General features: G+C 44.0%; 1 protein-coding gene across 2 annotated transcripts in view; it reads right to left on the bottom strand.

The window, feature by feature from the left end:
* HTT (huntingtin) overlaps positions 1-12078 on the bottom strand; it is a 289833-nt gene that overhangs the window by 132774 nt on the left and 144981 nt on the right. For both annotated transcript variants that reach the window (XM_068276315.1, XM_068276307.1), the window contains 6 exons: positions 9334-9536; positions 8224-8350; positions 4789-4910; positions 4521-4631; positions 2236-2313; positions 728-951 (listed from right to left, as the gene is read on the bottom strand). In XM_068276315.1, coding sequence (XP_068132416.1) covers positions 728-951; positions 2236-2313; positions 4521-4631; positions 4789-4910; positions 8224-8350; positions 9334-9536 — 865 coding nt within the window. The remainder of the gene's footprint in view (positions 1-727; positions 952-2235; positions 2314-4520; positions 4632-4788; positions 4911-8223; positions 8351-9333; positions 9537-12078) is intronic.

A 12078-nucleotide genomic window follows, 5' to 3' on the forward strand; every position in this document is an offset into this window, starting at 1 on the left:
TCCACCGACAAGCAAAAAAGAACAGCTGAATGGTTTCCAAATGTAAATATCTCCAAGCCCTTTAGAGCACAAGATAATGATGTAATGTTTTTATGTGAGCTTCATGGCTGAGTAGTCCCCAAGTTCAAATCTGGGCCAGGGCACCATGTTTGAGTAGGTTTACTTCAGGCACTTCAGTTTCCACCCTCATCCTGAAAACAGAGTTAGGGCCTGTTCACACTTACTTACCCATTTGGGACATTTTTTAAGCTCCACTTAGTGGAGGAATATTAACAATAGGTTCCGTCTCCTTTTGTTAAAAAAAAAAAAAAAAATTTTAAATTTTTGCACATTTTCCCAGACCGGCCAGGAAAATGTATGCAATGAAAGCCTTTGAGAACGGGCCGCCATTTGTGTTTCAGTAACCGCTGTGAAGTAACAGGGAGGAATCTAATTAGTCCATGGTGAACCAATGAAAATTCTTCCTGTTGCTAGGGAGAATTGGTCAATTATCTCCTGTGGGGAACCCCATGACCCTACCCGCCTCCGGGCTGTGTACAGAGGGATCAAGCCACAGCGGAATTGTGAGTGGCTATGCAGATGTGCCAACGTGATCGACCTTTGCTGTTTTGCATCCAGATTAGATTGGGGGATTAGATTGGGAGTCCCTCTGAGGGACAGTTAGTAACACAAGTATGGATTCTGTAAAGTGCTGCAGAAACCTCATGAAGCTGTGGTATGGGCTTACCCCGATGCGTCCTGCTCTTGGTCAGATTGGACCATGTTCCGGAGACTGGCATCTGCCAGCGCCTGGGTAAAATGGGTGTACGGAGCCATGAAGCAGTAATGGTATAAGCCGGGTCGCAGATTCGATGACCCGAGGCGCTGGGCTTTCCCCTGGGTTTTACTGGGGTTGGAAGATAATGCTTCAAACTGAGATGCCAGGTTGGTTCCAAAAAGCGTCTTCAATAGCTAAAAAAAACAAAAAAACAAAAAAAAAAAACAGTAAATAAATCCATCCGCAATCCTGGGTACAAAATCCACCAGACATGATTATTTGTCTCACGTTGCCTGTCAGGGCCTAACCAATATGTACAAATAAATAGTCTTATAAACCTCTTATCCTGTGTGAAATGAGCCTTAATATATGCTACTACAGTAAAAACACAGGTGAAAGAAATATCTGGACTGGTTGCGAAACCACATAGGACTTGTTAGTTGTTGATAGGTGTCTGTACATGGGCATTATTGTGACTAGATAGCTTGAGTGTCTAAGATCAGTCGAGATAGCTACACCCCACTGTATGCTAACTTGTGTGTGTGTGTGTGCGTGTGTGTGTGTTGGGGGGGGGGGGGGGGTCAGCAAAGCAAAGACCCTCGACCTGATCCAGACACCTATCACTGACCAACTAACAAGTCCTATGTGGTTTCGCAAGCCAGTCCAGATACTTCTTTCACCCGTGTTTTTTACTGTAGTAGCATATATCAAGGCTCATTTCACACAGGATAAGAGGTTTATAAGACCATTTATCTGTACATATTGGTTAGGCCTTGCCAGGCAACGGAGACATTTATTATTACTAGTACTCCCATTCGGTAGTGCGGTATAGACATGATTATTTGACTGAAATCAGAATTTCCCTATTGCTGTTTTCAAGAAAAAAGAATTCACAAACAGAGAAGATATTAGCCCATTAGCAGCTTTAAGAGAGTTATCTCATTTGAACTCCTTGTGCTGCAAAATGCTTTGATCACTCTCTCTGGTAGCAGAAAATATAGAAACTGACAGTAAAAGTCTACTATTATTGTCTCACACTGCCACCTAGTGACGAGTGGCTATAAATACACATTACAGCAGTACTAATTCGAAGCAAGGAAATATAACAAGTAAGAAATAAAAATAGGGCTAAATTTGACCCACTAGAGGGTCTTTACACACGGTGAGTCATTCCCCAGGGGTATGGTGGAGGCTGTACTATCCGATTCTGGTTCTGTGACATCATCTTGGATTTGAGAGTGACGTGATAATAGAGGCAAAGTGATTTACAGAATACATCACTAGCCTGTACATCCTTGCCCCTGTAATCTTACCCCAGAGATCGATTTCAGGCGACATGAAACTTATGTGTGTGCAAAGCTTTAGGGATTGGGTTTATTCGCCATTCGAAAAAACATCCCAGAAGAGAAAAATCCCTGCAGTATGATGCTCCTGTAATCCTCACTCACTACAATGATATAGACATTTCTTACACTCACCTGCTGAACACAGACAGTGACCATCACAGGCTCCCGGTTGAAGCAGGCCTTCAGGTAGCCCAGAATTTCCTCCACACACTGCATACATAAAGACAGAACATCACAGGATCTCATATGAGTAGAGTTACAAGATTAGTAAAAGCTGTTCACAGTACTATGGACACAATGGCCTCAATTCAATAAGCTTATCTCCTGTCTTTAATAACATTTCTAGAGTGGTCACCATGGTGATGAGGCATGTCGTATTCAGGAAACATTTTACTTCAGGCAAACCTAAAGTTAACTCTTCTGTCTTTAAGTTAACTCTTCAATCCTTAAAATAACTCAACCGTTAAAGAAAGGATGTTTATTAACTGCATGTGAAAATAACTACAGAGGAGGTAAATTAACTACAGAGGAGGTAATTTAAGGAATGAAGAGATAAGATAACTCTCTCGCTGTGTGGCGGTAAGTTTTCTCTTGCCTTATTATCTCCAGCATGATCTTAGTGAATTGAGGCCAATGTCCCAGTTATGCTGATATCAAATATCTGGCTGGTGGGCATATTTGACCAGTAGATTTTCTGGCAATCACATGGAGATCTTGTACTAAATAGGAAATTCAGAGGAGAAAACCAAGAGCCCAATCTGGTGTAGTATGTTGAAACAGAGGAATACTATTAAATTGTTTGAATAGGAGTAATACTCACAAATGTTGGTTACCACCAAAGCAACTACTGTATAAACTGGTGGGGAAAGAAACCTGTCCCCACGCAGGTTAAATAGTCGCACTCTGTAGTAAGAAAAGTAGGGGATGCAACCCTCTATCAAGGGATATACTGATATGCCATCACCAAATGGAAACCAGAAGAGCCAATGTAGGATAACATTAATTAAAAACTGTTTAAAAGAGAAGTAGAGACTGACTTAAAGGGGCACTACGGTGAAAAATTGTAAAATTTAAAATATGTGCAAACAGACAAATAAGAAGTACGTTTTTCCAGAGTAAAATGAGCCACAAATTACTTTTCTCCTATGTTGCTGTCACTTACAGTAGGCAGTAGAAATCTGACATAAGTGACAGGTTTTAGACATGTCTATCTCTTCATAGGGGATTCTCAGCAAGGCTTTTCTTCTTTATAAAGATATTCCTTAAAAAGGATTTACACAATGATGCTGGCCAGCTTCCCTGCTCCCTACACAGCATTTTGTCAGTTGGACAGAGCAACTGCCATTCACCAAGTGCTTTTGAAAATAAATATATCCTTGAGAATCCCCTATAAAGAGATGGACTAGTCCAAAACCTGCCACTTCTGTCAGATTTCTATAACCTACTGTAAGTGACAACAACATAGTAGAAAAGTAATTTATGGGTCATTTTACGCTGGAAAAAATGTACTTCTTAGTTGTATATGTTTGTACATATTTTAAATGTTACAGTTTTTCGCTGTAGTGCCCCTTTAACTCCAGGTAGTAGGACATTTGATATTTATATTTCAAGAACAGGGATATGTGAGGGAACAGGCTGGTGGTGTACTTTGTTTTCTGGTTGAACTCAATGGACGTGTGTCTTTTTTTCAACCAAATTTACTAAGCAAGTGTGTAAGAAATACTGTATCTCTTTATTGTTCACCATCACAAAAATAAAAGGAAAAAACTCCACTGCAACACGTGCCAGAAGCAGTAACAACCACTGATGAGCAGTTGGAATAGCTGCACAAAGTATATGTATTATTTCCAGTGGAAATATTTTGTCACAAAATGTCACAGGCAGTGTACCCAACCACAAGTGGCAAAAAATTGTGTGGAATTTTGCTAGCTCGGCCCTTAGCACTCTCAAGAATGGTTAAATGGACCTTGGCCTTAAAAGTGTTGACACCACTAAGCCTCAGGATCCAAGCTATGGTGACAACCACAATAAGACACCACTTGCACCACAGCAATCCAACAGCACTCAATCACAGTTCGGGTGAGAAGAACATGTGTAGTCCAGTGTTCTTCCCAGGCTCTTTTAGCCAGGGGCTCCAACCAGCTAATTTTGATGTGCACCCGGCTGTCCTCCTCACCCTCCTCCTGTTCTGTAAGTAGAGTTGCACCAGCCCTGCATTCCCCCATCGTGCCCCACCCGGCTACTTTTTCATGCCACCCGGCTGGAAAACAATTATGAGGAGAACACTGCAGTCATGAGGGGAGGAGAGTGCTTGCTAAGCATACATAGACTGCACTACAGGACCACTTTAATAGGGCACCGTTTATTACTTGTATGCAAACATATAAACACTTCAAAGCAGTGAAATATAACGGTACCTTGCCAATATCGGTCAGGGTAGCGAGTTCCAAAATCTGAGAGAGAACATCCAAAGCAGAGCGTAGGAAACCCCCAAATTTCTCATTACTATTTTGAAGATCGAGCGTTACCTAGGAGAAGACCGGGAACATTACACACTTTTTTTTTTAAAGGAGAAATGTGGTTTACTAAATTAACTCCAGATCCATTTTAGATTTAGATACAGTAACATATGGCATACCTGCACATTGTTATGATTCAAAAAAGGAGATCTTGACTATTGGGTACCTTATAGTTGGCATAGGTGGCTTTCAACACATCATACAGCTTTAAATATGATGGGAGATGGTAGAAGCTGCCAAGAGATTTGCTTGCTTGAGCTTGACTAGATGCATCTGTCTGCCGAGAAGCTACAACAGAAAAAGACATTTTGAAGAAATGTAACGTTAACCTCTTGACTACTGTAGTGTTAAACCCAGGCCAATTTTGACTAAATTGGCCACTGCAGCTTTAAGGCCTAGCTGCAGGGCCGCACAACACAGCACACAAGTGATTCCCCCCTCCCTTTTCCCCCCCACCAACAAAGCTCTCTGTTGGTGGGGTCTGATCGCGCCACCAGTTTTTTAATATATAAATATTTATACATGGCGAAAAAAGGAACAGTGCTACTTAAAAACAGATTGCATCCTTAGGACTACCTGCTTGAGCGTTCAAGCCCCACTAGTGGGATACAATACACACCCAGCATTCAAATAAAATGCACCTGTCTACCATTGGAGGATGTTGGTTTCCGTAATGGCTTGCATGCAACTAATTAAGTACTCCTCCCTCCCACTGCGAAGAAGTCATCCCCCCATGGGCCCTAAGTGTGGGCCCTAACACTAACTAATCCTAAATTATTCATTTGCATAGCCTGGGTGCACCACCAAGTAAAAATTTTAAATTGTGCAAAGGTGGAACAGCGCTGATCCACCTTTGCGCAATTTTAAATTTTTACTTGGTGGCACACCCAGGCTATGCATATGCATAATTTAGGATTAGTTAGTGTTAGGGACCCTCCCATGGGGGATGACTTCTTTGCAGTGGACTCGCACACCAGCTTCTCAGTAGAGCAAAAGAAGTGTCGTTTATTGATCCATCATATGTCAAACACAAAGCATGACAATTGTTTCGGAGCCACTACGGGTCCCCTTCATCAAATAAGTGCAGACAAAGCAAAGGTTTGTCTGCACTTATCTGATGAAGGGGACCCGTAGTGGCCCCCGAAACAATTGTCATGCTTTGTGTTTGACATATGATGGATCAATAAACGACACTTCTTTTTGCTCTCTAGAAATGTGGAGCTCCGCTCACAACCTCCGTCCACCGACAGTGCAGGAAAGCAGGCTGCCAAGACCTCAGATCCAAGACCGTAGAAAGTGAAGTCCGCACGATGTCGGTAGAATCAATATGGCTTTATTCAATCGTAATCACGATTGAATAAAGCCATATTGATTCTACCGACATCGTGCGGACTTCACTTTCTACTTCTTTTGCTCTACTGAGAAGCTGGTGTGCGAGTCCACTCTTGGACTTTACTATATTTATTGGATGTTGGCTTTTGCATCCAGGACTCAGCACCCGATTGTGCACGGAAAGGTGTGCCGCTCCTAACCTCGCAGTGGGAGGGACGAGTACTTAACCCTCCTGGCGGTCTATTAATTCAAAACCGCCAGGGGGCAGCGCAGCAGTTTTTTTTTTAAATCATGAAGCGAGCCCAGGGCTCGCTACATGATAGCCGCTGTGCAGCGGCATCCCCCCGCACGCTTCGATCGCCTCCGGCGATCTCCGATCAGGAAATCCCGTTCAAAGAACAGTATTTCCTGGAGGGCTTCCCCCGTCGCCATGGCGACGGGCGGGATGACGTCCCCGACATTGTGACGTCATTGGGAGTCCCGATCCACCCCTCAGCGCTGCCTGGCACTGATTGGTCAGGCAGCGCACGGGGTCTCATTGGGGGGGGGGGGGGGGGGCGGTGCGGCGATCGGAGTGCACACGCAGCTAGCAAAGTGCTAGCTGCGTGTTGCAAAAAAAAAATTATGCAAATCGGCTCAGCAGGGCCTGAAAAATCCTCCTGCGCGGCTTGCCCCGAATGTACCAGGAAGGTTAATAAGTTGCATGCAAGCCATTACAGCAACCAACATCCTCCAATGGTAGACCGGTGCATTTTATTTGAATGCTGGGTGTGTACTTTATCCCATTAGTGGGACTTGCACGTTCAAGCAGGTAGTCATAAGGATGCAATCTGTTTTTAAGTAGCGCTGTTCCTTTCCTCGCCATGTTCAAATGTAAGTAACTTTGGTCAGCTGCTCCCATGTAATAGCATTGTTTATTGAGGTTTATGCAGAGCTTCTGTTTGGTTTCACGGTGCGTTTGTAGTTGCTTGGGGGGGCTCTGCGCACCTCTGATTGGTAGCCATTTGGAGGCTGCCTGGTGGTGCGCTGATCCACCTTTGCGCAAATATAAATATTTATGTCAGGTTTTTTTTTTATTAAAAAAAAAGCCTATGAGAGCCGATCGCTCTCCTGTGGGCTAGGGGAACAGCCGTGTCACACGGCTGTACAATGTTAAAAGACGGCGGTTTCGCCGTCTAACAGTCTCCCGAGCGTCGATCGCTGCTCAAAGACTGAAGGCGGGGTGGAGCTCGGCCCCCCCGAGCAGGAGATGCGTGCGCAGCCTGTGCACGATCTCCTGCAAACTCCCCTAATCGGGCTCAGCTATTTCTGCCTTAGCCCGAACGGAGAGCTGCTACTGCGCCTGCGCAGGATCGAGGTAGGTAAATATTGCCTGCCGTTTGTCAGCTTTGTCGCGGAGGTTTCGGGGGAGCCAGCGCAGGATTCCCCCAAGCTACAGAGGATGGGAAGCCTCATTTGGACCCAAAGGCTTCCCCCCTCCCGAGGTAAGTATCCCCCAGAGGGGTTTTGTTACAGGGTCTCTAAAATTTCAGCTGTATTCCCATAAAAATGTGCACCAGCACTCACACTTCACAACATTCCATTACCTAAAGCTCCGTACACACGCTCAACCGCTGTCACTGGCAATGAACAACAGGATGGTCGAAAACAGTTATTTGTTTTAAAGAAAAGTGGCCCAACCAGAGCAGTTTTTAGGCAGAGGCATTCCAGGCTATTGCCTAGAGTGCCATTGGATCTCAGGAGGCACCATGCCCCTGGATTAAGCCCCCCCCATGAATTACGCCCCACCCCAAATACAGCCCCCCCCCTCCCCAACAAAGCACGGCCTCCCATAGGTGTCCGATCAGCTGCTTCTGCTGCATGTGTGCAGCAGCAGGAAGTTCGGTGTTCTGAAAAGCAGCAGCATCGCCTGTCCCTGGAAAGCAGACATCACAAGGTCCAGATAGTGTAAGTTGCAGGCAGCCTCCACTGCGTCCCACTGTGCCACCCCATCCTCTCCCCTGTGCATCCTTCTGTTGCCCTGTGCTACCTCTGCCCCCCTGCGCATCCCTCTGTCCCACTTTGAGCCTCTCATCTCCGTGGGTCCTTCTGTCCCACGTGTGACTACTTCTAGCCCCTGTGCCTCCTGTCCTTTTGTGCATTCTTCTGTCACAATGCGCGATCTGGGAAATACTCAGCACACTGGTCTCAGGTTCTGAGCTGTGGCTCACCCACTTATGTTCTCCGCACATGACAAATGGTTTAATCTGGCAGTCTGTATGTGGATTACCTGGAGTGGCATCACCGACTTTCTTTGGGCTCAGTGGCACTGCAGTCTGCTCCACGTTCTCCCTCTCCTTCCCTTTCCTCCGGATGGGACTTAAAGAAGGTGGGTTAGTTAGAGATGGCAGAGTGGTCTGAAAGTAAAAGACACAAGGGGAAACAGTAGTTGGAGAAAGTAAAGTACAGGGTCAGGTTTTCCTGATAAACGTTAGATGCATACTTTGCTAACTACTATTCCAGAGCCAGGGAAACCAGCAACTAAACCCTGCTGAGAGTACAGGGAATATTTCACATACTTAGCAGGGATGGCAATGCTTAGGAGAACTCATGGAGAAGCAGGTGATCAGTTGGATCAGGTGATCAACTTGTAAGGTTCTGATTTAATGGTCATGATCATGCATGTGATCAGCTGATGGATTTGTAAGGCTCTGATTTGCTGGTCATGATCATGCATTAAAGGATACCCGAAGTGACATGTGACATGATGAGATAGACATGTGTATGTCCAGTGCCTAGCACACAAATAACTATGCTGTGTTCCTTTTTTTCTTTCTCGGCCTGAATGAGTTAAATATCAGGTATGTAAGTGGCTGACTCAGTCCTGACTCAGAGAGGAAGTGACTACAGTGTGACCCTCACTGATAAGAAATTCCAACTATAAAACACTTTCCTAGCAGAAAATGGCTTCTAAGAGCAAGAAAGAGGTAAAAAAAGGGCATTTCTTATCAGTGAGGGTCACACTGTAGTCACTTCCTGTCCAAGTCAAGACTGAGTCAGCCACTTACATACCTGATATTTAACTCTTTGAGGCAGAGAAAGAAAAAAAAGGAACACATCATAGTTATTTGTGTGCTTGGCACTGTACATACACATGTCTATCTCATCATGTCACATGTCACTTCGGGTATTCTTTAAACCACAGCAAATCAGAGCCTTACAAATCTATCAGGTGATCAAACTGATCGAATGCTCCTCCGTCAGATCTCCTTAGCATTGCCATCCCTAAGAAATAATATTTCCCACACATATTACTCCACAATTAAAAAAACAAAAACAAAAGATGGATCACCACCACTGGCCTACAGCAGGATGGTTTTAGGTTGTGCCCAGATCTCACCTTTACAACAGGCCCAGGAGTGACATCATCAATTACATGAGCACATATATTGATGGCCTTCAGCAAGTGAATGAACAGCTGTTCCACCATGCTAACCATCGTGCGATCCCCAAGAGCTGGCCACGGCTCTTCCTGCTTATTAGCGGTTAGGTTGGCTTCCTCCTCCGCTGTCCAGGGGCTCTTCAATGACTTTGGGGCAGTAGCTGTAACACATACAATAACCATTCAGAACATGTGTGCAAGAGTTGGGAATGGGTGAAAATGAATCCCAGGCGTAAAGCAGGGCAGAGAAATGTGCTAGAGGTGGCCATATGAGAGTCCGTTTGCTCACTTCAATCAAATCTTGAAGATATGTATTTTATTGAGTTCAAACAAATGTACAATTCAACAAGAAACAAGTATATTTTGTTTTGCACTACACAGTACCCAAGGCATATAAACACTGATAACTTACAGCTTCTTGTAAACATTTGTATATCAACGGTTTAAATTACTTTAATCAAATCTGACGGCAACCTTTTGTCCCCAGAACGCGGTTATCAACCAAAAAAAGTAAACTGAGCTTGTCCAGAAATATTAGTCCTGAAAATGGGGAGCGTGAAAGGTCACAGAGGTTTGTTTTTTCTGCCTACAGTGAAAATGTATATATGCACATCTACAGTTAAGGGACCACAATCGCAAAAAAATTGGTAAAATGTAAAATGCATTAAACATTGTGTATTTCTCCCAGAGTAAAATAAGCTATAAATTACTTTTTTCCCTTTGTTGCCGTCACCTACAGTATGTAGTAAAACTCTGACAGATCTGACGGGTTTTGGACTGGTCCATCTCTTCATGGGGGATTCTCAGTATTTCCTTTAGTCTTAAAAAAACAAAAAACACACATACACACACTATGGAAAGGATCTACACAAAGATGCGGCCAGCCTCCATACCCACTATTTGGGTAGTAGGACTGAGCAACTGTGGTTCAATAACAGTTTTTGTAAATAAAGAAGATCCTGAGAATCCCCCATACGGCGGTGGACTCGTCCAAAACCTGTCATACGTGTCAAGAGGTTTAATACCTACTGTAAGTGTTACCAACATAGGAAAAAATGAATAAATGTATGGTGCATTTTAATGCATTCAAATGTACATTTTATACATCTGCATTCACATGTATTCAACATTTGACAATTTTTCACAATAGTCGTCCTTTAAGGGCCCTTATCCACTAGCGGAGGGATGCAATGTGACTTCCGCATGTCCCGATGCAGCCGCCCCTGGGAGGAGACAGACGCGTCCAGCGAGCATGCTGCAAGTTTCTCAGATTGCACCACTCTGCATAACCAGCACACAATGTAAACGGTTCCACTGACGCGCATAGGTTTTAGCAGGGCTGTGGAGTAGGAGTCGTGGAGTCGGAGCAATTTTGGGTGCGTGGAGTCGGAGTCGGGAAAAATGCACCGACTCCGACTCCTAATGAATTTGTAACTGTAATTAAAATAGAAAATATGATAAAATGTTCTATTTCAAAGATCATCGTCATTAAAAATAATGTATATATACAGTATATATACAGTAATAGCGGTGTTCAGTCCACAAAAATGAAATAAACCAATCAAAATTAGTTACTTGTGCTGCTTCAATAAAGCAGTCCCCGTATTTTTAAAGTCAGATATACATATCTGATTGTGACTGTATACATGATGTGTACACAGGAATCTCTTATATATACTAAATAACATCTATGCTGTAAGTATAAAGCCTGATGTGTAGCTGTGTCACTAATAGAGATGGTCACTGAGATGGAAATAATTCTGCATTGATGCTGGTTTATGCAAATGTACGCACTCTCTTTGCTCATGAAATCAAATAATTTGATATTTTGTTAAAATTTGGTTTAGTGACTATGAATTAAAGGGTACCTGAGGCGAATTAAAAGAAAAGCTTTATACATACCTGGGGCTTCCTCCAGCCCCCTTCAGGCCATTCAGTCCCTCGCTGTCCTCCTCCGCCACCTGGCTCTTCTGCTATGAGTCCTGGTAATTCAGAGCAGTCTGGCTACATGCCGCTTCCACAGCCAGAAGCGTTCTGCACCTGTGTAATAGTGCTGCGCAGGTGTAGTACGCTCCCGGCGGCGGAGTGTGTGCATACGCACTACACCAGACTGGCTCAAGTACCTGGACTCATAGCAGAAGATCCAGGTGGCGGAGGAGGACAGCGAGGGACTGATTAGCCTGAAGAGGGCTGGAGGAAGCCCCAGGTATGTATAAAACTTTAATTTCATCTGTCTCAGGTTTACTTTGTTACACAGTAGTACTATACTCTACATATGCACTCCCCACAGAGCTGCAGGGAATCCACTGAGAATGCTGTGCACATTGAACACAGAGGTGTTGTCTGTCACCCATAAACCTTGTTCAGATTGTGCATGAAGAATGTGTAATAGAGGAAGAATCTCCTCATTCCCCTGCAGAGTACCTGCACATCACTCTTACATGTACCCACAGTTACATTGCCTAGGGCCTGATAGATGTTCTTTGTTCCTGTCTGGTACAAGTACTCTTACCAAGGACTAGTTTTAGTCTATGACTAAAGGGAATAAATATAGTAGTCTACATATCCTTCTCACTTTAGTTGTCTTGTAAAATTCCTAAGCGTTGGCAGTTAAGAGACGAATTTCACGTTACATACTGTTAATCAACAAAATTGTAATATGCAAATTGTCGGAGTCGAGGAGTCGGAGTTGGTGGAATCCTA

Source organism: Hyperolius riggenbachi, chromosome 1 (genome assembly GCF_040937935.1).
Source record: "Hyperolius riggenbachi isolate aHypRig1 chromosome 1, aHypRig1.pri, whole genome shotgun sequence".
Lineage (NCBI taxonomy): Eukaryota > Metazoa > Chordata > Amphibia > Anura > Hyperoliidae > Hyperolius > Hyperolius riggenbachi.